At 44.7% G+C, this 26,228-nt stretch overlaps 1 protein-coding gene across 1 annotated transcript in view; it reads right to left on the minus strand.

Moving 5' to 3' along the window:
- The window catches only part of LOC141910353 (uncharacterized), a 100,610-nt gene that overhangs the window by 52,216 nt on the left and 22,166 nt on the right, over positions 1–26,228 (minus strand). Inside the window, exons 10-40 of the mRNA XM_074801087.1 lie at positions 20,031–20,180; positions 19,652–19,801; positions 19,413–19,562; positions 18,633–18,782; positions 18,319–18,432; positions 18,078–18,161; positions 17,383–17,610; positions 16,952–17,105; positions 16,515–16,630; positions 16,009–16,197; positions 15,658–15,917; positions 15,302–15,525; positions 14,055–14,751; positions 13,171–13,376; positions 12,837–13,085; positions 12,152–12,760; positions 11,139–11,280; positions 9,289–10,688; positions 8,599–8,910; positions 8,117–8,308; positions 7,540–7,674; positions 6,969–7,235; positions 6,110–6,463; positions 5,229–5,525; positions 4,726–4,878; positions 4,028–4,180; positions 3,734–3,949; positions 1,849–3,342; positions 1,121–1,357; positions 716–903; positions 477–643 (exon numbers count right to left, since the gene is read on the minus strand). Of these exons, the coding sequence (XP_074657188.1) occupies positions 477–643; positions 716–903; positions 1,121–1,357; positions 1,849–3,342; positions 3,734–3,949; positions 4,028–4,180; positions 4,726–4,878; positions 5,229–5,525; positions 6,110–6,463; positions 6,969–7,235; positions 7,540–7,674; positions 8,117–8,308; positions 8,599–8,910; positions 9,289–10,688; positions 11,139–11,280; positions 12,152–12,760; positions 12,837–13,085; positions 13,171–13,376; positions 14,055–14,751; positions 15,302–15,525; positions 15,658–15,917; positions 16,009–16,197; positions 16,515–16,630; positions 16,952–17,105; positions 17,383–17,610; positions 18,078–18,161; positions 18,319–18,432; positions 18,633–18,782; positions 19,413–19,562; positions 19,652–19,801; positions 20,031–20,180 (9,437 nt within the window). The remainder of the gene's footprint in view (positions 1–476; positions 644–715; positions 904–1,120; positions 1,358–1,848; positions 3,343–3,733; positions 3,950–4,027; positions 4,181–4,725; positions 4,879–5,228; positions 5,526–6,109; positions 6,464–6,968; positions 7,236–7,539; positions 7,675–8,116; positions 8,309–8,598; positions 8,911–9,288; positions 10,689–11,138; positions 11,281–12,151; positions 12,761–12,836; positions 13,086–13,170; positions 13,377–14,054; positions 14,752–15,301; positions 15,526–15,657; positions 15,918–16,008; positions 16,198–16,514; positions 16,631–16,951; positions 17,106–17,382; positions 17,611–18,077; positions 18,162–18,318; positions 18,433–18,632; positions 18,783–19,412; positions 19,563–19,651; positions 19,802–20,030; positions 20,181–26,228) is intronic.

Genomic DNA, 26,228 nt, shown 5'->3' on the forward strand with positions numbered 1-26,228 from the left:
AACAAAAATATTCATTCAGTTCCATCAAAATGATATCCAAAGAAAAAATCTCGAAAAGTTTTTCGATCATTTTGCTAATTGAACGAGCCATAGGCGAAAACAGTTCTTGGACTCAGGCTCGAACTCCTAAGTTACCATGCATCAGTTCCCATTCCATTTTCGGTATGCTGTTTCTAGAGCCATTAGCTAGATTTTGCCTAGGTCTGCCACTAGTTGGTGCACTGGGCTGCACAATTAGACCCCATACTAACAGGCTAGATTTTCGTAATATTATTGTACCCAAGATTCTCACAGTCTCGCAGAAGCCAAGAATAGATATCCATTTCCAAAAAGCTAAGCAACTGTGAGTTATATTTCCATTTGTTTACCCGCGTTGAGCGTCTTACAACGATGGAATTGAGCTCAGGCCCTCTGATAAATCAACTTTATGAACTTTATGTACGAATTTTGATTTCTCCTGATAGACGCATTATTACCTGTATGTTCCAACAGGACAGCCGAATTCGGTGTCGTACTTCGTACCCGCAGGACAGTAGTAACCGGTCGGACAGATTTGTGGATTTTGAACGCCATGCGAGCACTGCGTATCATTTTGAATCGTGCCATCGCAGTAATATCCCTGTGGACACTGTTTGCAGGTGTGCTGAAAAAAATAATTTATTCAAAATTAGAGTATTTTCAAATGAACAATGTTTCCAGTAGTCTTGTATCTTACTTGAGTAAATTCATCTTGATACGTTCCTGAATTGCAACCGATCTCCGCCGGGCTGCCCTCCGGACAATAATGCCCCGGGGTACACTGGTAGGCTGCCGGACTGCTAACATTCTGACCTTCCGGGCAGTAGTAACCCTGAGAACAGGGCCCGGTCACAGAGTCCAGACCGGAACTACCGCAGAAATAGCCTACAAAACATAGATAACACTGGCATTAAAAATTTATCAAACCCATAACTTACCGGACCCATACTAAAGGTAAATGAAAAGTTGAACTTAAATATTTTTCGAAAGATTATAGTAAGTACATTTCAAAACTCAAAGTGAACTTAAATCATGAACTTAATTCATTAAAAATCATTTTAGCTTCATTTTAGTAGAAAATTCTTTGAAGATAATAACTCACCAGCTGTACAAGGTTTACAGTCTGCCACATCAGTATTTCCGGTGCTATTACTGAAGAATCCGGGTGGACATTTAAACGGAACGCCGGTTCCGAGCGGACAATATAAACCTTTCGGGCAGACGTCACCGGTTCCGTCGATACCTTGTGGGTCAGCTCGCGTCGCTGCGAGCGTACAGTAATAACCCGCAGCGCAGGGTCCGGTTACAGCTCCCAGACTCCAGGCTGAACAGTACGAGCCTACAAAATAAATACATGTTTGATGAAAAGAATCTAGCTGCAATTGAAATTTCTTTGTACATTTCCAATGTACTCGAATTCTAAAACTTGCACACAACCTTGTGCACTTTCCTTTTTAGAGCTTTGAATTCTCTACAGGGGAACACAAGTTCACACTTTTTACTTATTCTAAAAGCAAGCAGTTCTATTAGACTAAGTCCTCCTTGCCCAACCACTACACTTTTCGAATTCATCATGCTAAGAACAAAAGGCCCACTATCAAAATTTGTAAAAATTTTTCTCAAGAATTTGGTACAATAGGCTTTGGCAACTAAGTTAATTTTAAAGGTTTATTCTTCATTAACCCTGGGTCCAGTTTCATCAAAAAAGTTTAAGCTAAAAACAAATTCGTGTTGGAAACATGAACTAACCACTAGTAATTACACCAAACCTATTCAACCGTTTCGTGAAACCAGGTCCAGCTGAGGATTCTGATAAGGATTCGTACATACCTGCAGTACAGAGTTGTGGCTCAGCGGATCCTACGGGACAGAACTGACCCGGTTGACACCTGCCTCCAGTCGCATTGACCGAACACATACATTTCGCCGGGTAACAATTTCCACCCGTCAAATTCACCGAGCAGACGCACTGAGTAACATTTGCGTCGCCGCTTATCGACGAATCGCCGAAATCGACCGGCGAATCGGTCACAGCTCCGCGAACGCAGTACGAGCCAGCCGCACACGGCCCGGTCGGCGCCGATAAACCAGTCGTCGCGCAGAATTTACCCGCATCGCATCGCACGCAATCGCTTTTACTCGCACGACCCGTGGCTGCGTTGTACGTTCCTTTATCGCACGGGAACTCGTACGAGAAACGGGTCGCCGGCGGACAGTAATGTCCGGACGGACACGGGTTCGACGAGTAATCCGTGGAATTCTCCGGGCAGAAATAACCGGCCTGACAAGCCGCGCATTCCGATTGGCCGGTCAACGGATTATACGTGCCCGCCGGGCAGCCTAGTGGATACGACGTTCCGTTAGGGCAATAGTGCCCGATCGGGCAAGGACCGCCGGTCGAATCTAGCGTCGGATTATTCGGTGAAATCGCGCCGCGCAAACAGTAAAACCCGGCCCAACAATCCGCGCTCGGACTTTCTAATCCGGTCGACCCGCAATACTGACCGTACGCGCAAGGCGTACATTCACTCGACGCTGTTAGTTTCGTTTTTTTCGAGTACGACCCAACCGGGCAAGGCTGCGGCGTCGTAGTTTGTCGCGGGCAATAATGACCGACCGGACACGGCCCGGCCATTCCTTTATTATTGGTATCCGGAGTCGGAGTATCGGAGCCTTCCGTACAGTAATATCCGGCGTCGCATTCCGCGGTGACCGACGTCGCGTTCGTCTGGCTACAGTAAAACCCTCCGCTGCATTGAGTACACTGAGACGCGTTCGCGAGACCGACGTTCACGCTGAACGTGCCCGTCGGGCACGACTGCCAAACGTGCCCCGTACCCGGCGGGCAGTAGTACCCTGGCGGGCAATCGTCCGGTGTTAGTCCTGTAATACAGTAATGTCCGGCTATACATTCCCAGCATGCGTCTGCCGCCGTATCGGTCATGTAGGTTCCGTCCGCGCACGGTATCGGTACAGCGGTATTCTCCGGGCAGTAATGGCCGACCGTGCACGGCGCCCCGGTCGTACCGCCGTCGTTCGGCGTCGCGCTCACCGCTCCTTGTTTGCAATAATACCGCGGTGAGCACGCGCCGGCTGGCTCCACGAGACCCGTCTGGTTACAGAAGAATCCTCCGGAACACGGCGGACACTGGCCGCTCTTCGACAGACCGGTGTTGTTCGAAGACGTGCCGATCGGGCATGGGACAGGGTTAGGCGTACCGGCTGGACAGTAGTTGCCTTCCGGACAGGATTGACCGGTTGTTCCATCGTCGGGTGTTTGAGTACTGGAACCAGCGATGCACCAATAACCCGCTGAACAGGCGCCTGAAAATTCAACAAATAATTGCATGACTGCGTCAACAAATTTGGATCATTCATCATAATTAGGGATGAATGACACAGTTCTACGGTTTATGGTTCACTTGCAGGGGCAGATCCAGGGGGACTTGTGAGACTTGAACAAGTCCATCAAATCTGTTTTGAGTTCCCTCTTTCATTTTGTTGACAAATATAAAGGCAGCATTTCAGTTCAGGAGCACAACTAATATAGCCTTTGTGGACATCAAAGTGCCATTTTGGGATTGGACAAGTCCTTCAAAATTGGCCTCTGGATCAGGCCCTGCCTTGAGTCAGTTTTGATTCTCGACTGCAGAACTGGATCCTGCATTTTAAGGATATCAAATAACTTTCATAAAATCTTTTTTTTCAAACTCACCAGTTACAGTGCTGCTACCAGTTGATCCACAATATTTCCCCGCATCACACGGCTGACATTGACTTTGTTCCTTAAATCCGGTATTCGGGTTATACGTGCCCAGCGGACACGGGTATTCGTTGCTCACCTTGGTGCCGTTCGGGCAATAGTGTCCGACCGGGCACGGGTACGGCGTATAATCGGACATAGGCGCATTCGCGACATCGCAGTAAAAACCTTCAAATATGAAAATAACCGATGATTTTGATTGGTTGTTGTATTTTAAAGACTCCAATTGGTTAAATTTGAACTAACCTGCAGCGCAATCTTTGCAAATGCCTTGAGCAGTTTCATCTTGATAAGTTCCAGCTGGACACGTGGTCTCCTGGTAACTGCCCACCGGACAGTAGTAGCCCTTTCTACAAGCGTTTGGTGAACTGGTGGATGAGCCAGTCGGACAGTAATAACCTAAATTGACAATTGAAGACATGTGCCAACTTGTCAATAACAGCATCAGGGACACAATAAGGTGAAGGGGGACAGTAGAAAATTGTTTCGGGGACAACTATCATTTTTTCATTTGCATCGAAAGAAACACCCTCACGGACAGTGAGGCATTTTCAGGTACAGTTCCTGATAATCAGGGACAGTTGGCAGCTCAGAATTGATCGAGCAACTGAAAAACATTTGCCAATTATGAAAAAGAAAATCATGATTCAAATTAGACACCACAGTGCTATAGCGGAGTCTGGACATAAGTAAAGACTATAAGGTGAAACTCATTTTGGTCTCATTACCAATCTAACAAATCTGAAGTGCTGGAGATAATAAGAATATTTTTGAAAAAATTAAACCCAAGCACGATGTATTATGCTAAAATGCGTGTACATTGAGGTGTGGCATTACATCAATTACTAATATCTCACAATTTTTGAAGGTGCTGCCATATTCAATGGAGATAGATTCATTGGTTGAAGTATTTGATTTGAATGACTAGAATGAGTACTACTTACCCTCGTAACATTGAGCTTTCGGTTCAGTGAGCCCGGTCTCATCGCAGTAATATCCTTGAGTACACTGCGTACACTGAGACTGCAATGAGAGACCGGTCTGATTAGAGAACGTACCGAGGGGGCATCGAGCCTGGTTCGTCGTCGTACCAACACCTAGAAATAAATATCGCAAAAACATAGTGGCAAAAAAGCTTTTGCAAATCATGTGATATGTACATCATCAATAAACTCGAGTTAGAATAAGTTCATCTTAAGATATTCAGAGTTTTCACCCTAAATTCTACAGCACTGCGTCTTCAAGACTTAAGTTCTAAATTATGACAACCATTTTGTATAAAATTATTCAAAGTTTAGCTACAAGTCTACAAGTAACCGAATCATTTTTCGTGCCTCCAACGAATGATATTTAATTTTCTGAAGATTTTCTGCTAGTATTTCTTAACTCTAGTATTTGATTGTTTACAGACAACTCCGTTCTATGAATTTTTAGGTGAAATACCTACCGCAAAATCGGCCTTTCGGACAAGTATTTCCTGTAACACCATCATTCGGGTCCGATCTGGACGATCCGCTCGCGCAATAAAACCCGGCATCGCACTTTCCGGTTACGTCGGCTAGTCCCGGCGTCGAGCAGTAACTTCCCTCGCGACAGGCGATCGGTTCACTCGAGCCCAACGGACAGTAGTAACCCGGTTGACAGATACCGCCGGTTGCTGTGCTCGGACACAGGCAGTCGTTATGCGTGTAATTGTTGTAGTCGGTCGGTTGGTTTGACCAGGCAGCATGAACGCAGAAATATCCTGAAATAATCAACATGATTCAGTGCGACACTCCCGAGTCGAATCGACTCTAAATAGTTGATATTTGACTCTGTAGTTGAACTAATTTCAACTCGAGAGTCATAAGCTGCGATCACAAGAGCACTTTTGGCCAAATTTGAGCACAGGTCAAATTACTGCGTGCGAATTGCACTCTTTAATTTGGTCCGGGCTAAATCGTCTCCTCCGTGTGATGGCTGTGGCTATATTTAATCAAGAGTGGACTGAGTGGTCCAGTAAAATAGGCTCGATGTGGGTTGGTCAAGTTTTTGCCGGTAAAGTGTAACAAATCAACTTGAAGGAAGTTGCGTTACCAACAATGTTCGGGCTGGAAATTTGCAAAACCAAGTGGTGGACCTAGAAGTCGCTTATTTCCTATTCGCGCAACGAGCAATATGCAAGCATGGGAACGCAATTAAAACTCAGTTATCTGAAAGTTCTGAATGTCCTGATTGCATATCACAAACAGTACAAGAAGTAGATTTTCTCAATACTCGGGAATGAACTTGCCACTAATAAGGCATGCAAGGATTAGGAAATAGAGTAAATAAACGGTTTGTACTTACCGGCATCGCATTTCGCGGTTGGTAAAGTTAAACCGGTCGTGCCGCAGTAATATCCGGGCGGACACGGGTAGCAGTCGTCGACCGTCTGTCCGCCGGTGACGTTGCGATAGTAACCTTTCGGACACGGGAATTCTGTCGCGTACTTCGTGCCGTTCGGACAGTAGTGCCCAAGCGGGCAGACGGAATTGTAGTCGGTGCTGTTCGCGAGACAATAACGCCCGCTCGGACACGTGGAACAGACGGCCAGGCCGACCATGTCGCTGTAGGTGCCGGCTTCGCAGTCTAACGGCGTCGCGGTTCCTTCCGGACAGTATTTGCCCGACGGACACGGTCCACCGATTAGTTTGTCAGTACCTGAAAGAATTAAACCAAGAAAATTGAAAGCAGAGAGTAGATCATCAATCATCCCTTGTCCATCGACAACATTTCAAAATCTAATTGTGACTGAAAGCAAAGATTTTTCCACGACACAATCTCAAACAAAAATTCCTAATTCAATCTCTGCATTATTTCATAGGAATCGTCTTCACGAACTGATTTCCTTCGATATGGATTGATTGAATTATGATTGTGTATTGCAGGTTGATATAGTGATTTGAACATTTTTTTGCATCCTCTTAATTGGGTTTTTTTCACATTTTTACCCAACTAAACAACAGGATTTCTCGCATTATTTTGGTATAATTTTTCCCCATATTTCGTACTTATTCATGATTACATAATATAGAATTTCTTAAACTACCGTATATGGTATAACAAAGGGATAGAAATATTTTGAAACACTTTTTCTGTTTTTCTCAAAATCCAGGCATTTATTTCGGTTCTAACGAATCTACTTTTTTAAGATTGTGTTTTTTACCTGTAGGATTTGGAACTTTATTTCCGCGTAGACAATAGAATCCCGGGTAACATGGCGCCGTCGCGTCGGTCATATTCACGCCGTTACAATACATGCCCAGTTTACACGGGTTACAATCTTCGGCTTTCTTGCCGAGCGGAATGTCGCGATACGTGCCGTTCGGGCATGATACGGGATCTTCGGTTTGTAGCGGGCAGTAGAATCCGGGCGGACAAGGCCCACCGATTCCGCTAGTCGTTTCCGGAGTTGGCGTACTGACATTTACACCTAGAAAATTAAGATCATCGATTACAGTCGAGATATTTCTCATCATTTGATTTCGAAGTGGTTGAAACTAAGCTAAAACCTCCATAGTTGAGACTTAAGACCAAAATCACGGTCGTCAATATCAAGACTGATCTTAGTTTGTTAGATAGGCTATAGAACTGAGTTGGTCTTAGACCCGACTCAAGTCTCAGCCTGACTATGAAACTGGCCCCTGACGATTCCATACCAGTATATGGAAATAGCTTCAAAAAGTTTTTACATTTTTCAACCATTCCTCAATTAAAATTCTCGCCATTATACTCACCAAGTTTACAGTAATAGCCCGCGGCACATTTTCCTGTTCCGGTGTTCGATAAACTGGCGTCGAAACTGGTCGCTCCGATCTTATAGCAGTAGTATCCACCTTTACATCCGGCACAGTCAGATTCCTGCGTCATACCTGAAAGCCGAATATCGAGTTAACCCTTTCCTAGCCAGTCCTTTAAATTGCTGGGCTCCGCAATCATTTCGCGGATTAATTCCGATTTATCTTATCCCTATTTTGGTAGATATACTGTCTAGCTCTGAAATTCATTGGCTCTTAACCCTTGATGATATTAGTAATTAGCTTTTAATTCCGATTGAAAAATGGCAGCAACTGTCACAGTTAAATATTAGTAACTAACAATACTCGCAGCATGGTATAGATGCCCTATAGTTGTATGCCTGTTATTCAGAGCACTGGGGACGGAATTTCTTTAAATTTTCTAATTATATCCCCTACTTTTGGGTATCAAGGAGTCAGAACTGAAAGGGCCAAATCAAGTTCAACTGAATTAAAAAGACTTTTAGCTTTTCAGTTTTTTTTTTTCTGGAAAATATCGCACAGCCCTGCAGCCTACCGAGTTGATCGTTATAAGTTCCACGCGGACACGCCGGCTGACTGGATGTCGTGTTGCCCGGACAATAATGACCTCGCGGGCAGCGTATGTAATCGTCGCCGTTGACGCAGTAGTAACCGGGCGGACAGCCGAAACAGCTCGACATGCCGGTCATATTGGTAAACGAGCCCGGTGGACAGCGTATAGAGTTACCTGAAAATAATTGCAACACCCGAGTAAAATATCAATGCCTTAAGTAGTGTTATTGCCAACCACAATAGTAGGAGGATCAGGTTGGCGACTGTCAGCTCAATTTATAAATCACGTGAGTATTCCCTGATTTTCCATGCGTGTTCCAAAAAGAAAGCATGATAGCATCTATATCAATGTTTAGCAGTACAAATGGATCGTCAATTACGCAATAGTTTAAACTTTACACTGTCCTCGTCAAAAGCAACGCTAAAAGCTGCATTTGCAGGAAGTTCATTAATCAAGAATCTTACCCGTTCCTTTCGGACAGTAGTGACCGACGAGACAGGGCCCGCCCGTCTGTCCGCCGTCATTCGGCATCGCCGACTTCGCGCCCGTCCGACAGTAGTACCCGGCGGCGCAGATACCGTTCGGCGCGAGCAGGGCCGGTTCGCCGCAGAATTCACCGGGATCGCAAGCCGAGCAGTTTTGCTCGGCGACGTTGCCGCTGTAGTTGCTGTACGTGCCGTTCGGACACGGATTCAGCGAATAGTCGGCCGTACCCAGCGGACAGTAGTATCCGGGCGGACACAGCGAGTCGGGCGGACGAGACGTCTCACTACCGGCTGCAAGAAAATATATTTCAAAAATTTACTTTCACTTTTCCAGAACCCAGCTATAGTACATCTCCATCTTCAGGGTTTATATAACTGTAACTCTTGCTGAAGTGTTCACTTTTCCTGCAGGCTTATCAGTAACTTATTTGACCATTAATAGCGCCCGTGAATTTTGGTATACAGAGAAATATGTCAGTAACAGATTTTTATCATTATTACGATTATTATTATTAACTGACTTTCAAATAAACTCTGATTATGGGTGGAAGGAATTCACCCGAAAGTAAGAATAAAATAATAGTTGTTTAAATCGATATTGTGGGTTTCTCTCAATGATAATCATGTAGACTAGAACTAATCCCAACTATTTTACAAGATTATACTTACTTGGACAGTAATATCCAGCTGAACAGTCGACGTCCGGTAACGAAAGGCCGACCGATTCACACGCTTTCCCCGCCGTACAGTTATTGCAATGTCCGACTTCCGACGAGCCGGCCTTGTTCAGATACGTGCCGCGCGGACAGGGCGTTGGCTGGTCGGAACGCGGCGGGCAGTAGTAGCCGTCCGGGCAAATAATCGGTTTAACCGTGCCGGTGATGTTACAGTAGTAACCCTGCGGGCAATCGACGCACTTCTCGGCTCGCTTTGTCGACGTGTACGAGCCCGTCGGGCACGGCTCCGGCTTGAAGGCACCAGCCTGCGAATAGTGTCCGACCGGCGTTTCGAACTGCGTCGCCACGCTGGCGCCACCTGTGCAGTAATAACCGGCCGAACACTTCTGCGTGGCCTGCGAGCTACTCGACCCGGCACAGAAATACCCTGGCTCGCACGGAATACAATCCAACTCCGACTTGGCGCCTTTGCGCGCGCTGTATTTTCCCGGCGAACAAGCTTCCATGTATTTCGTGCCGACTGGGCAGAAACCGCCTTGCGGGCAGACGCCGCCGGTGGCGCCATCTGGCGGCGCCGACGTGTATGCCTTCTCGCGACAGTAGAAACCGGCGTCGCACTTTCCGCCGGGTTCGATCAGAGCGATTCCGTCACAATATTCGCCGGCGGGGCACGGCGCGCAGTCCGTGCTGCGGCGGAGGCCGGTCGAGTTGCTGTATGTACCGAGTGGGCACGGCTGGTAACGCGTGCTGCCGCTGACGCAGAAGTGCCCGCGCGGGCACGGGATCGGGTCGCCAAGACCTTCGCGGTCGCAATAGAACCCGGATATACACTCCGTACAATCCTGGAACGATTCTCGTGCGCCCGAATTACGGAAAAATCCGACTGAACACGGAAAGCTGTTCTTACCCCCGGTGCCTTTTGGGCAGTAATATCCATTCGGGCACGGGCCAGCCGGGGCCGTCAAGCCCTCCGGTTCGCAATATTCGCCGGCCGGGCAAACCTGACATTCAGCGACTTTTTGCAAGCCGTAAAACGCGTTGTACGTACCGTTCGGACACGGCACCGGGTAGGGGTTGACATCGCCGCGCGGGCAGTAGTGACCTTGGCGACACTTGTCGAGGACTAAATCGGGCGCGTGGTCCGTTCCTTCGGGACATTCGACTCCGGCCGGACAAATACGACTGGACCTCATGAACGCGCGAGTCGTCGAGTTCTGATCGCAGTAATGTCCCGGTTCGCACGGAGAGCAGACGGATGCTCCCGCCGCCGAGAATTTTCCTTTATCGCAAATGATCGGTACGACGTTCGCTTTACCAGGGCAGTAGTGACCGGCGACGCACGGCAAACACGCAGCGGTGTTTACACCTTTTATATCCGGATTGTACGTTCCGCTGAAAAAAAAGATATCAATTTCAATTCACGTGTTTGTTATTTCTACTATATCCTCATAGACAATGTAAAGGGAATAAAAAAATTCCAAAAAAAAGTTTTCACTATTTTTTTTTTCACAGGTGGCCTCTTTCCACCTATTTCAAAATTCCCTGAGTTCCCCTGATTTCGCATGTGATTACACAAAATTCCCTGAGAAGTGAATCGGCAAGAATTTCTAGGTTTAATTTTTCATGGAATCACGTACTGATAATGCAACACACGGTAAGTAGAATTATCCGAATTCCCCAAGTTTTCCGGAAAATTGAAGTTTGCCAAATTCCCTGATTTTTTCTAGATTATTCTGATTTCGTGAGTTTTCCAGGTTTTCCCAGGTTTTCCAGGTCAGTGGCCACCCTGTAACTGGACCCCCTAATACATCGCTGCTGACATTTCTTCATACATGTACTTACGCGACACATTTCCTTGGGTTTATCGACGCTTGTGGACAGTAGTTACCGGCGGGACAATCGACGCACTGTTCCCAGGCGGTGAGACCTTCTTTATTGCTGTAAGACCCCGCGTGACAGGGGCTTTGATTCGCAGACTTCGTTCCTGAAAAATCCGATCGGAAATTCTTTTTCATCTCAACGAGACAAACTCATTCAGCAAACACAAGTTATCGCTTATCACCAGGAACAAGGTTATCTCTTAACCCTTTCAGTGCTGACTAATCAATCCCCTATAGTGCTGGAGATAATCTAAAAATTTGGAAGATTCATCCCTAGTGTGTTGAATAACGGGAATACCACTATAGTGCGTCTACACCATGGTGCGGTGTATTGTTAGTTACTAATAGTTCACTATGTTTGACACGTGCTGCCATTTTTCAAGAGAGATAATTATTAATTACCAATTACATCAATACACTGCAGTGCAGTGTACTAAGTGCAGTGTACTAGCAAAATTCCATCACCGATTTATACACCGCACAGCGGTGTAGACACACTAAAAGGGTTAAGATGCAGGAATATATATTAGGAATATTCCTGAAGATGTCTAATGGGATATACTATTAGGTAGTCAAAACGTTGTATGAACTAATAGCTCAAGGAAACATTTTTAAATTATTTATTTGCTTTAACTGCGGGATTATATTTCTGAAGATGACTATTACTAGAATAAAGTTGAAACATTGCGTAAAACTACTGCCTCTAGGAAAAATTTTCGGACTTTATATCATTTTTTTGTTATCATTGTGGGATTCTATTCCTGAAGATAACTAACAGAATATTGTCGAAAAGTTGCAAAAACCACACAAGCTCGAGGCAACATTCTTTATATCATTTTTGCATTATCATCCTGGGATTTTCTACATAATATGGTCACACAACTGATTATAGTGCTTAATCAATGGTTGGCAGGTTTTCATAAGTAGGTCGACTTTATCAAAAATTCATGGCAAAGATTTGAATGTTTCGCTTACCATCGGCGCACCAGTGACCTTTCGGACAAATATCGTCGACTATCGCCGACGCTTGCGGACAGAAATAACCGCGCGGACAAACGAAACATTCCGACACCTCCATCAAATTCGTTAGATTCGTCCACGAGCCGGCCGGGCACGGGTGCTGCGTCGGGAAGGCCGTCGACTCCGGGCAATAATGACCGGCGCTACACGCGACCGGCGGTTTCTGCTGTCCGCCCGTGCCCTCTAAACAGGCGACGCGCGGCGGACACTTCTTGCACTGTTCGACGGCGGTGAGATTGATGAAATTCGTAAACGACCCGGCCGGACAGGCGTACTCGGTCTGATTCGGTCGGTAGTTACCGCCCGGGCAGTAGTAGCCTTCCATACACGGATAATCCGGTTCGGTCAAGCCGTACTTCGTGCAGGACTTTCCGGCGACGCATGCCACGCAAGCGGCGATGTCTTTCTGGTTGACCATCGGGTTGTAAGTTCCCGGATGACAAGCGGTCGGCGACGCCGTTCCGCTTTTACAGTAATAACCAGCCGGACACGGTTTACATAACTCCTCCCTGGTGGCGCCACGTTCCTCGGTGTACGTTCCCGCCTTACACGGAATCGCAGATCCTAGGATAAGAAAAGAAATTTTTAAAAATCGAAATCTTAAATAGCGCAAAATCATGTACTCAAAATTATTTTTTACCAGTTCCTTGTGGGCAGTAATGACCCAATGGACATATCAGAGCATCGGCAAATGGGTTGCCAGTTCCTTTGGAGCAAGCAAAACCTGGCGGGCATGGCAAACATGCCGATGACGACGACTGCTTCAACAAGGAATTATACGTGCCCGCCGGGCACGGAGATTTCTGGTACCAACTTCCAGCCTCGCAGTAGTACCCACGGTGACATACCAGCGACGGGGTTCCGGCCGTGCCTTCCCGGCAATAAAACCCTACCGGAGAAAAATAGTTCATAAGTTTATTAAAAATTTGTGTTCGGTGAAAATATGTTTTTCATTCAAAAACGAAGTTAGTCACCTTGTGGACAAGTTTGACACGCGTCGTTCTCAGAAATTCCGCCGACCTTCGTGCCGTATTTGCCTTTCGGACATTTCGTAATGTCTTTACCGTTGTCGCAGTACGACCCTAGTGGGCAGACGTCACCGGGTGGCGTAGCGGTTGTACTCCTCTCCGAACAGGCGTAGCCTTTAGAGCAGTCCGTACAATCCATCGACCCAGCAGCACTGGAAATTAAATGAATGAACTCCATAATCGATTAGATTGGATAAGTGTTCTTTCTTTTTTTTCTTGACCCTTGTGTGTTGTAAACATTGCATTGCTTATTTCGAATTGAATTGTTCATCTTTTAAATGGAATCCCGCATTATTGGTACAACCTTTAGACTTGGGGACATCCTATCAATTATGCCAAGACGTATTGGCAATTCTATGATTGAATACAGATCTTCAACATACACAGGACTGCCGACCACCGAAAATGCTATCAGTAACAAGCTGAATTCTTTTCAGTAACATTTCATTGAAATACAAAAAGAGCTCATTCCCGTGATAAAGCTACTATACATTAGTGGCGAAAGCTCGTGCGTCAAACCTATAGTTAAGCTCTCTAGTACTACTCATCTATATTCTAAGCCCGGTTTACATGGCTACTCTACGAATATTGAAATATGAAAGAAATCAATCAGTAATCAATGGTAAGACCTTCACAAACATCTTTCATATTTCTATATGCATCAAAAATATCAAAAAGAATATCTCTCAAGACAGTTACAAAATACTGAAAATCAGGAACAGTTGGCAGCTCCGTATAAATTGATCAATAAATGACCATAATCATTGTAAATCATAGATTGGTAAACGATTGATGGTAAATTATCAAAATTTCATCTACGCAATCAATACCTGTATTTCCCTAATCCGCATGCTACCGGGTCCACGTTCTTCTTGGCGCATTTATACCCCGCCGGACAAGTGAAACACTTCGTCTGCCCATCCAGACTATAGGTACCGTCCGGGCAGACGGTACCCGTTACGTTCGTCAACGGGCATTCCGAGCCAGCCGGACATTTCGTACACTTGCTCGCTGCGCCCACCGAAAACGTGCCCGACGGACACATGATCTGTATGGCCGCGTACGACGTCGGGCAGGAAAACCCGGCCGCGCAATCCGTACAACTCGCCTGTTTACCGGCGCTGAACGTTCCGAGCGTACAAAAAATCCTAGTAGCGGCCGTCGTGCTCGGGCACGCGTAGCCCGGCGGGCACGTCGTACATGAACTTTGCCCGCCGATCGAGTACGTGCCCGCGACGCACGTAACCATCGTATCGGAACTCGGACTAGGGCAAGCTTTACCCGGCGGGCACGGCGTACACGACGAGCTATTCGCCAGCGCATACGTGCCCGGCGCGCATTGCGTGTTTCCGGTGCCGTCAGCGTTCGTACACTGCCAGCCAGCCTCGCATAGTCTGCACTCGCTGTACCCGGCTAACGAATACGTGCCGGACGGACACGGCGTTACCGTAGCGACGGTCGTCGAAGGACAATAGAATCCGGCCGGGCAAACGGTACACGTCGACTGACTCCCGGTTGAATACGTTCCTAGAAAATAACCAATAAATAATATAGAATTAACGAATTACAAAATCTACAAGAGCTGCCAAATGAAGATTACTGAGATTTCTTTTTCAAACAACACAAAAATTCGATGAGATTTATAGCGATTTCAGAAAATCGATGAAATTACGCTGAATGAAACATTAGGAAGACTAGAAACAGGGGCCAGCTGACAGTTCAAGAGTGGTCTTAAATCTAAAGACTGGTCTTAAATTGTTAGATTGGCTATAGAACAAAGTTGGTCTTAGACTGGTCGTAAGTCTAAACATAGACTATGCAACCGGCCCCAGGGCTCAAAAGATCCGTACGGTTGGCTCCCGATGGAAAACTGCAAAAGATTTTACCTAAAATATCAATTAATTGCTGTTTGGCACAATAAAATGGTAGATTTGCAGCCAGTCCCAGGGTTCTCAAGTTGAAATTGGATATTCCAGGGTTAAGTCAATATAATTTTAGCCCCTAGAATAAGGTGTTCTGAGATTGTTAGACTGGGTCTTGCAATAGTTGAAACATCTCAGGGAATTTAACTCCTTACCTGATAAACAGGATTTCATGTCGGTATTAGTGTTCGTAGATGGACAGGCGAAACCGGCCGAACAGGCTGTACACGCCACCTGACCGCCGACCGAGAACGTACCGGGAACGCACGCGCTCGGAGCGCTGGACGGAGTAGAACAGGCGTAACTCGGAGGACAACGCGTGCACGACGTCGCTCGAGCCGGACTGTAGTCGCCAGTCGTACAAGCAGACGGAGCATTGCTATCAACGAAAATAACGTATCGATGAAAATAACAAACAGGCGGAATATTGATGTATTAAACGAAAATAACAGTCAAATGGTTAAAACTGTACCAAATAACTCCATAACATGCGTAGCTTAGAATATCTTACCTTGGATTCGGACAGGCCGAGCCGGCTGGACAATCTTGACAAGACGTTTGCTTTTGAAGGCCGTTCGTATGTTGCCCGATCTGACAGGCGATCGGGCCCATATTCGGAAACGGGCACATCGCCCCTGATGGGCACGCGGTACAACTCAATTCGCCGGCTAGGCTGTATTCGCCAGATGGGCACGGTATCTTTGGGTTCGTCGGATTGCCGGCAACGTCGCATTTATACCCAGCCGGGCAAATCAAACAACTACCTCCACCCTGAAATTTTGCGAAACAAATTTTGAGAATATTTCTGAGAATTATAAGCGAGAATTACAAAATTCTTCGAAATTTGTCTCAAATGGCTTACCCGAGCCGAGTAATATCCGTTCGCGCATGTGACGGCCGCTTTCGAGGGGTCTAAACACGAACTACCGGCCGGACAGGGTGAGCAGGACGTCTGACCGGCGGTTGAATAAGTCCCAGACGTGCAGACGACAGGCGCTACGCTCGGATCGTTACACGAGAATCCAGCCGGGCACAGCGTACAACTTACTACCTGTTACCGTTCCAAAATATAAAATTCTGATATAGATCCTGTTATAAAATCCTGGATGGTTGAATTCATGATCCTACATTAGCGGCCACAGTGCCTTGATTATAATTTAAGCCCTAGGACGCACTGTCCCTCGTTTTATGTACGTATAAGCTCTATGAATCCTTATAATATAAATTATTAATCTTTGTAACGACATAATGATGAAAATAAAATCATCATTCTTATCCTTACAACACGGACAAAGGATTTCGTCGATAATCTGTGAACTGGGCTGGACGAAATTTTTCGAAATCGAAAATCAGTTCTTAATATTTTACCTTTCCGCCTAAACTGTATTGTCCGGTGGGACAGGTGGTCAGCGATGCCGGGTCGTTGCAGTGTTTTCCAGCCGGACACAAACTACAACTCGCCGCGGTGCTCGAACTGTACGTTCCTACACAGAAACAAAGAAGATAACATCGTAAAAAGGCTGCCATAAACATCATCCGGTCCGAGTTCTTAGTTTTTAAATGTACCTTTAGGGTTGAATAAGCGAGTATTTGACCGATAACTGAGAAGCAATTTGATCATTCAAAACAAGACCCTGGACCCAATTCCAGAGTAATCATTTAAAAATTTGACACGAAAAAGAAATAATTTGAGTTGAACAAAGGACTACCAGGTCTATGTGGCTCAAGTTGAAACCAGTCTAAAAACACGTGGCTTTTATAGACATGAAACCATTCTTCATTTTGAAAAAACATAGAACTCATACCTGAATCGCAAGCAGTACAGGTCGACTGTCCCTGTTGGCTGTACGTCCCAGCCGAACAATCAGCAGGACTCGAGCCTTGAATACATTCTTGTCCGGCCGGACAAATCGAGCAAGTCGTCGCCGAACCGGTGCTGTAAAATCCATCCTGACACGACTGAAATTCGTCAAAAATAATAATATGAAAAATTTTCATCCGTATTTTGAAGACCGCTTTGAAGTAGGGTCCCAATATTCAACCCCAGTGGCCAGTTCATGGGTTAGATTTAAAACGAAGTTAAGACAATCTAACAACCTAAGATCTTAAGATTTAAGACCACTTTTAGACTAAAGTCTCGACTACGGAACCGGGCCGAGGGTTCTAGGCTCAGTTTGAATGTCTAAAGTTTCAAACGGGGAACAGATCGAGAATGATCATTGGAAACGAAACTTACCGAGCAATCCGTCTGCCCCAACAGACTATACGTGCCAGGCGAGCAGGCGGCCGGCGTCGTCGATACGTCCGAGCACGATTTACCCGTCGGGCAACTCGCGCAAGACGTCTGCCCGGGTTGATCTTGATACGTGCCCGTGGCGCAGGTGACCGGCTGAAGAAGCGGGTTCGGGCAGGCGGAGCCCGTCGGACAATCTACGCAACTCGAACCGTTCGAGTACTGACCAGCCTGAAATAATTCATGTTGAATTCACGATTCTATATTTACTGCATATTCATTTGACATATCATTTGATTTTAGACTGAAGAAGGCGGTTTAGGAATCAACCAAAATATTTCTAGTATTTTAGAAAGACCTTTTAGTCTTTGAACAATTGTAGGATTTTACATTTATCAATTCACGTCAAAGTATTTACTTCGATTCTATCAAATAAAGGTCCAAGTTTTACACAAAGATATTCGAATCAAAACGTTTGAGAAAGCCAATCCAATGGATTCCTTAGATTCTGGATTTAACCGATGGTTTAAAACCGACAGTTCTACAACTACAGTGGGTTGAAATGAACACGATATTGGTGTCGAAGTTACTCTAGGTCTACTACAATGATACACCACCAAATTCAAAATCCATATTCCAAATCGTTGGGTTAGATCTGAAAGTTGTTCTTTTGTTTTAGTAAAAGGTTGAATACTTACAGTACAAAGGGCAGGTTGATTGGCTCCTCCGCAGCTAGTTCCAGGAGGGCAGGCCGTGCAGATGGTTGCTCCGGTTTCTGAATACTGTAACCAATGAGAACATTTTTTTCAAGCAATGAAAAAACTGGGATAAATTCTTCTTTTTGATACACATCAAATTTGGCCCTTCATGCCGTATACACTTTTATTAAGTAGGAACTGGTTGATAAAACCGGCCTCCCCCAAAGTTATCGATATATACCTCTCCAGTTGCGCAAGCGACAGGCTCCGCGGTGCTATCCGGACATTTCGATCCAGCTGGGCACTGCGTACAGGTCACTGCGCCCGTGCCCGTAAAGTAATATCCCGGAGCGCACTGAAATACAAAACATTTTTAAATTAACAATACAATTCTTTGAGAAATAAATCCCATCTCGTAATACAACAGACCTCAGCAATACAACAAGTTTGGATGATTTAGGTGCATCTTAAAGTTAAGGTTAAGTGATTATATTTCGTCAAGTTGCAATGCATTTTCATTCATTAGTTCGTTAAAGCATAAGTGGCAATAGTTACGTTTATGCAAGCAGATTTGCCCAGCTCGGGCTGGTATTGGCCCGCACCGCACAGCTGGGGCGTCGATTTCGAATCGGAGCAGCTAGAACCCCGTGGACACTCGGTACACTTATCAGAAGCTGGGTCCGTATTATAAAACCCAGCTGGGCACTGAAAATAAGACATTTTACGGCACATGAGTTAGTTATATTACCCTGAGATGTTAAGTTGTGAGTTTTTGATTCACTCATGTTAGTCGAATTTAAATCACTCAAAAGTGACGGAAAATATTTACGTTACGTTAACTAATTTTCCTTTTAGACGTATCAGGGTCATTTCATGATATAATAAGGAATTTTCAAGGAGAAATTTCAAATTTCAAACATCACATTCATCCCAACTACTGTGGACTCCTCCTAAATTGGTGCTGTTTATCTCAGTAAACTAGTAATTCAGTGGTTTTGTAAGCAAATTTTTACCCTTTATACTGGTTCAGTTTCTAATTCAGTAACCACCTAATTGCGTAGAGAATTGATTTAGGGGTAGTCTTCTGTACAACTACATACATTTCTAATAGCCTATTTCTCAAAATTGAAGGAGTTCTGGGTATTTCGCTGCATTTTTCAGTTTAAAAGCAGTTTTTAAGGAATCAAGGAGTCGTGGGGACCCTGTGTATTTCTGGACAGGCAGATTTATTTTGATATAGTACGCATATTTTCAAGCATTCCAAAGACAGAAATATTTTGCAGGAAAATGAAGACACAGATTACAGTTACCATAATAGATAAAATAGTTAGTTACATTTAAGCAGTTAGTTTTTCCGGTGCTGGGTTGGTATTCGCCGCGCGCGCACGGCACGGACGCGGCTTTAGGATCTGCGCAACGATACCCGACTGGGCACACCGTACACGAACCGGTGCCCGTACTGGTTTTGAAATACCCGGCAGGGCACTAGAATAAAATGAAAACTAAAATCATATTTTGCAAACACATTTTAAAGATAATTTCAGAGATCATGGAATCAATGATTAGATAGTTACGCTGATGCAAGCAGGCTGCCCAGTACTGGGTTGGTATTCACCAGGGCCGCACGGTTGGGGCGCTAACGTTGGATCCGCGCAACTCGAGCCCACCAGACACTCCGTACAGTTATCAGCTGCAGGATTAGTATTGTAAAACCCGGCTGCACACTGAAATTAAGCCACACGATTAATCGTTAGATTGTTCAGCCTTGCGGTAGAAAATAATTTTGCCGAAGTTAGGAAGCAGTCATTGCAAGTTTAAATTCTAGCATTAAAGTTAGTTAATATTTAGACGTGACGTCATTTTAGACAGCTATATCGATGACAAATATAGCACGCATATTTACATGTTTTTTTATTAGTGAAAAGATGAATAACAGATGAAATAGTTAGTTACGTTTAAGCAGTTAGTTTTTCCGGTGCTGGGCTGGTATTCGCCACGCGCGCACGGCACGGACGCGGCTTTAGGATCGGCGCAACGATGCCCGACCGGGCACGCCTTACACGAATCGGCGCCCGGACTAGTTTTGAAAAATCCGGCGGGACACTGGAAAAAAATGTTAACCATCACACAAGATACACAACATAGAAATTTTTATACAAAATCTGGATGCGAGACATCTCGAAGGCTATTATTCGTATGATTATCGTTGGAATGGATTATCGCGCTTATTCAGCGTTTCACTATTCACAAAACAACGATGGTAATAGGTATTAGGTCAAGGAAACATTCCAGACTCTTTTCATTGTAAGTGTAAGATTTCATATCATCTTTACAACACTGAGAGTGTTTAATCAATGGTTATTAGAAAGCAGTTGTTCACTGATTGTTGAGTAAAAGTTAGTTTAATTCAAGACATAATTTTAAGGCAGACTTATTTTTCTGTCCACATTTCGCGGCAGAATCAAAATACAGACAGTTAGTTCAAATAGTTACGTTGAGACAGTTAGTTTTTCCGGTGCTGGGCTGGTGTTCACCGCGCGCGCACGGCACGGGCGAGGCTTTAGGATCGGAGCAACGATGCCCGACTGGGCACACCGTACACGAATCGGTGCCTGTACTGTTTTTGAAATACCCAACAGGACACTGGAAAAAAACATTAACCGTCACACAAAATACGCAACAAACATCTTTTTTGAGATCAAAGCAGTCTGCCCTGTATTGGGCTGGTATTCACCAGGGCCACATATTTGGGGCATTGAAGTTGGATCAGCACAACTGGAACCCAGCGAACATTCATTACATTTAACGGCTTCAGGTTTATCGTTGTAAAAACCAGTCGCGCACTGAAATTAAGCCGAAAGTTTCACGGTTTCTTGGTTAGATACCGTTACATCGGAAAAAGTGAGACAGCTTTTTAATTCTTGGAAATACACCGAGCAAAAATGCAGGGTTTGATAAGATATGACTTCAATAGGCAATTTAAACATTGTTTCTCAAAAACTGTTCCCTGCATTTATTACTCAGAAAATTGGTTAGATAGTTACATCAATGCAAGCGCTCTGACCAGTTTTGGACTGGTATTTGCCCGCCTCACAAGCTTGAGGACTCAACAGCGGGTTCGAACACTGGTAACCTTTCAGACATGGTGTACACGCACCAGTCCCGGAAATTGTCTTGTAATATCCATCGGGGCACTGTAAAATATCAATGGTGTTAAGAACTTTCCTAGGATTGCCGAAAGAGCGGACAGACAAGTTAAAGGAGCGGAAGCCTAAAGCCTCAGATGACTTAAAGAATGTTAATCACGAATTATTGATTCAGTATCAATTCAATTTTCATAACCGATTAGGAAGGTTGGCATCCTAAAACGCTGAATCGAATACCGGATAAGAATTTATTGAATAATGCAGAATAGTTTATTCATCCCACATAAATGTACTTCTCTCTTTGTATGGTTTTATCACGAACATATCTGAATATCAGATATGCACTAAAGGTACACACGATAGCGACGATTAAATTCGCTGACGAATTTATACGCCCGATACGAGAGGGCACACGTAGCGATCAAACCAAATTCGGTCAGCGACTGGCACTTAGTGCGAGAGAGTTAACAAATCACATGATATCAACAATACATCCTATTGGTTGATAAAAATGGATCACTCGGCGGAATTCAGCGCTTAAATGAACAGACAATCTAATAGGGGTTAGTCTCGGAAAACCAAGATCCAAGCGACGAAAAGCCAAACAAACAAACAAAATTTATCCTTGCGTACTGCAAAGGCTTCTAGTCAACCACCTTGCTGGAGAAAACGGGTATGATTGTCTTTTATGTGAATACTGCGTACCCTAACAAGAGTACCCAGCCTCCAATAATACTAGCATGATTGTCTAACTACCTGCAACATCGGATTAACGACGAACGATATTTTTGACTAGTATATATGAACAAGCACGTATTCACGAAAGAGGTGATATCCCTCAACATATTAACAACATTTGTAACATCGCCTTCGTATTCGTACTTTAACAATTTCATCCGTTTTAATGCGATAAGATATCTATTGACCGCATCAGGTGCTGACGTCATGATGACAACAGCCACGACCGAGGATATCATCCGCAACGCTTGATCGCTGGAATATTCTTTCGCGCTCGTGAGCTTCGTTTCGTGTTTGCGAGCAACGACTTTGTACAATATCGACAGAGATAGGGTTATCATGGCGAAAAGTGGAATAAGACTGCCGAATATGAAGGCATGATAGCGTCGTATATGACCGGTATTTGGAATATGATCGAAAATATACCCCGGCTCGCCGTATGGGCATGTGCGCTCACTTTTCACGTAAACGATCTGGAAAAAACGAAACAAGTTCATGAGAAAAACTGACAAACTTAACAGACACGCCATCATCCATGTTCTACGGATCGTAAACCACGTTAACGCGCTTAGCGGAAAAAATACATTGATCATCCTTACGAATAAAATATAAACCACAGACCATCTTCTATTCATCTGCAGGGTCGCGTTTGGGACCATTATGAATAAAAGCATGAACGGCATCGTTTCTCGCGATTCGACGTAAAAAGCACCATTTCCCGAGATAACGTAGGACGCTAAATATCGAATTCCCCCTTTCAACAGCTTCGCTATATCTGCGACGCAATCGATTCCTGTATAGTACCGTAGAGTGACGAGAGAAACGGAATTCGATTTCTTCGCCATTCGCGTGAAGACGATCGTCGATATAACTCCCGAGATCAGCGACACTACTTGTAAGGGCGCGTGTACGAACAGCGTCACCCAAAATCTCGGTCTCAGCTTCGCGCATGTGACGTTTCGAACCATTTAGTTCGGATGGCAGAGAAGTTTAGGAATAACCAGCGACGATGGCGAAAATAATGCTGATTATAGCTCTACGATCGATACATCCGTGAGTTCATAACATCCACGTACGAGCAATTTTCTCTATTGCTCGAAGAGAACATATGGAAGTCACGTCTGAACATAATAGCAGTAATAATTGGCCCGGGGACCTAAAATAGTCGCACGTATGTCCCGCGGACACACGCGGTAATACATCTATCCGTTGATTTTTCTGTGAGTACCGGTAGTTCACTCTTCCTTTACCGTAGTGTGATGATGTCGGAAACTTTTACAGACAATTTGTGAGAAGGATGCATTTAGAGCTGTTGAGAGGATATTCAAATATCGTGGACACTGAAATAACAGAAACACGAGACTGGATCCACTGTTAACATGGCTGCAGGCTGAGCAGATGTTTTCTGAATGTTTTCATTATTCCTGAAGATTCCTTACATTTTCTGACTTTTTCCTTATCATTGTGGGATTCTCTCTACATCGCGTCAACACGGATATAGTGTTCTATCAATCGTGAAGATGTTATATCTTTTTGCCAATGACTATTTTAACAATAAATGCTTGAGATCTGCCTGCTGCGTTTGACCGTCTGTGGTTCAAACCAGTTGGCTGCTACCAAATCCAAGTGGGTGAGGATAAACAACATGGCCCAGTTTGATAGGCTGGTACATGTATTATCTTAACCTGGGGGGCTAACTCAATTGAAAATGTTAGCCCCAAGGTTAAAGCTAACACTAGCCTATAAAACCGGGCCCAGGTGTTCCAGCTTCGAACCCTGATGGATAAAAAGAGCTTAGTTTAATCATTCCACATAGAGCGTACCTTCGGATCAAGTATAAAATATGGTTATATAGTCCCTCATTGCGGAAGCTTAAGATAAAATGAAAGAGTGATCTGGTTCATAATTCTGTATTTGTATTTAACATCGGCAATCCCGACATTCCGACACTCCCGACATACCAGCAATCGGACATACCCGACATTTTGACATACCGGCAATCCGACATACCCAACAATTCGACATACAACGATCCCAGCACCTCTCTACAGCCGAACGCCCCACGATCCCGGCACTGCTGTACAGGGGAATATCAAGAACCGAACGCCCCACGATCCTAGGGGAATATTAGGAACCAAACATTGCACGATCCCAGCACCACTGTACAGGAGAATATTAGGAATCAAACGCCTCACGATCCCAGCAACTCTGTACAGGGGAATATTAGGAACCAAACACCCCACGATCCCAGCAACTCTATACAGGGGAATACTGGAACCAAACGCCCCACCATCCCGGTATCTCTACAGGGGATTGATAGGAACCGAACGCCCCGTGATCCCAGCATCTCTCTACAGGGGATTATTAGAAACCGAACGCCCCAGCCTTACAAATATATATTCTCAAAACAACTGGACAGGAATGTCTGTATATAGGTTTGCAGCATTGCCGGAATGCCAGTTTGTCGGGAGTGTCGGTATGTCGGATTGCCGGTATGTCGGGAGTGTCGGTATGTCGGGAGTGCCGGTATGTCGGATTGCCGATATGTCGGGAGTGCCGGTATGTCGGGATTGTCGGGAATGTTAAGATTGCCAGATCTTTGGTCTGCATTATGCGTATTGATACGTAAGGCAAAAAGGCCGTTGGACCACCATATTTTATACTTGAGCCGTACCTTCTATCTTTATGAGATTGGTACTACTAACTGTCCACTGATTACAATCGGCCATCAGAAAATCCATCTCTTATTTGACTTATGTGAATAATGCGTACATTGTAAAGGTGCGGCAATCCTCCGATAAGGGTAAACCCTGATAGTCTAGGAGGTACAGCTATAAACGGGATCTGTAACAAACAAAGGCCATAAGATCCCGGGTGACATATTTGGGGCTTTGAAGTTGGATCAGTACAACTTAAACCCAGCGGACACTCGTTACATTTATCAGCTCTGGGTTTATCATACTAAAACAGAAATCATATGTCAGCAAAGGTAAGATGGTTAATTTTCTCAATACACTGAAAAAAATCTGATGTCACTTCAAAAGGCAATTTAAACATAAGTTCTCAAAGACAGGACTGCATTTACGTCTGAGAAAATTGGTTAGTTAGATCAATGCAAGCGCTCTGACCAGGTTTGGGTAGGTATTTGCCGGCCTCCCAAGCTAGCTAACTCAAAAGCGGGTTCGGACACGGCATGCGCCTATACCAGCAGTTCTCTCGTAATATCCATCGGGGCGCTGTAAAATATTAATAGTACTATGAAATCTCCTAGGATTGCCAAAGGAGCGGACAGACAACTTAAAGGAGCAGAAAGCCTTAAGTCTCCAGCGGATGACTTAAAAAGAACGTTAATTGAGAATCATTGCTTCAACATCGATGCAATTTTCATAACCGATCAGACGACTGGCACCCTAAAACCTTGAATACTACTGGAATACTGGATAAGGATTTCCTGAATAAAGCGGTAAAGATTATTCATCTCACATGTATTTAGTGTACATTTTCTAAGGTTTGCACGATTATCACAAACATAACCGAATGTTCAGATACGCACTAACGATAATGATCTTCAGTGCCAAGAAACCACGCCAGAGTATCTTCTGTCCATCCGTACTGCAACAGACTTCTAGGCAACCACCTCGCCAACGGGATACTGAAGAATATGAGTATCCTTACAGATTGCCCAGCCCTAGCTGCGGTAATACTTACGCGGGGTTGTGCAACTAACTGCAGCATCGAATAAACGATGAACGAAATTTCGGACTGGAAAATATGAACAAGCACATGTTTACAAAAGACGTTAGATCCCTTAATGTATTAGCGACCATTCCAACCTCCAATTCGTAAGCGTACTTCAATAATTTCATCCTTTTAAACGCAGTAAGACATCTACTGACTCCTTTGGGCAACGTCACTACGAAGACAACACCCACGACCATGAATATCATCTTCACTGCTTGATTGCTGGAATGTTCTTTTGAACTCGCGAGTTTCGATTCATGGTTTCGAGCGACGACCTTGCATAAAATTAGCAGAGATAAGGTGGTTATGGTAACCAAAGGAATAATACTATCTAATACGAAGGCGTGAAGGCGTCGTATTTGACCAGTATTCGATATAAAACCAAAAAGATATCCCGGTTTGCCATATGGGCATGTATATTTACTTTTCACATCTATCTGGAAAAACCGGAACGTGTTAACGAGAAAAATTGACAAACTCAACAGACACGCCATGATCCATGTTCTACGGATCGTAAGCCACGATA

Source organism: Tubulanus polymorphus, chromosome 8 (genome assembly GCF_964204645.1).
Source record: "Tubulanus polymorphus chromosome 8, tnTubPoly1.2, whole genome shotgun sequence".
Lineage (NCBI taxonomy): Eukaryota > Metazoa > Nemertea > Palaeonemertea > Tubulaniformes > Tubulanidae > Tubulanus > Tubulanus polymorphus.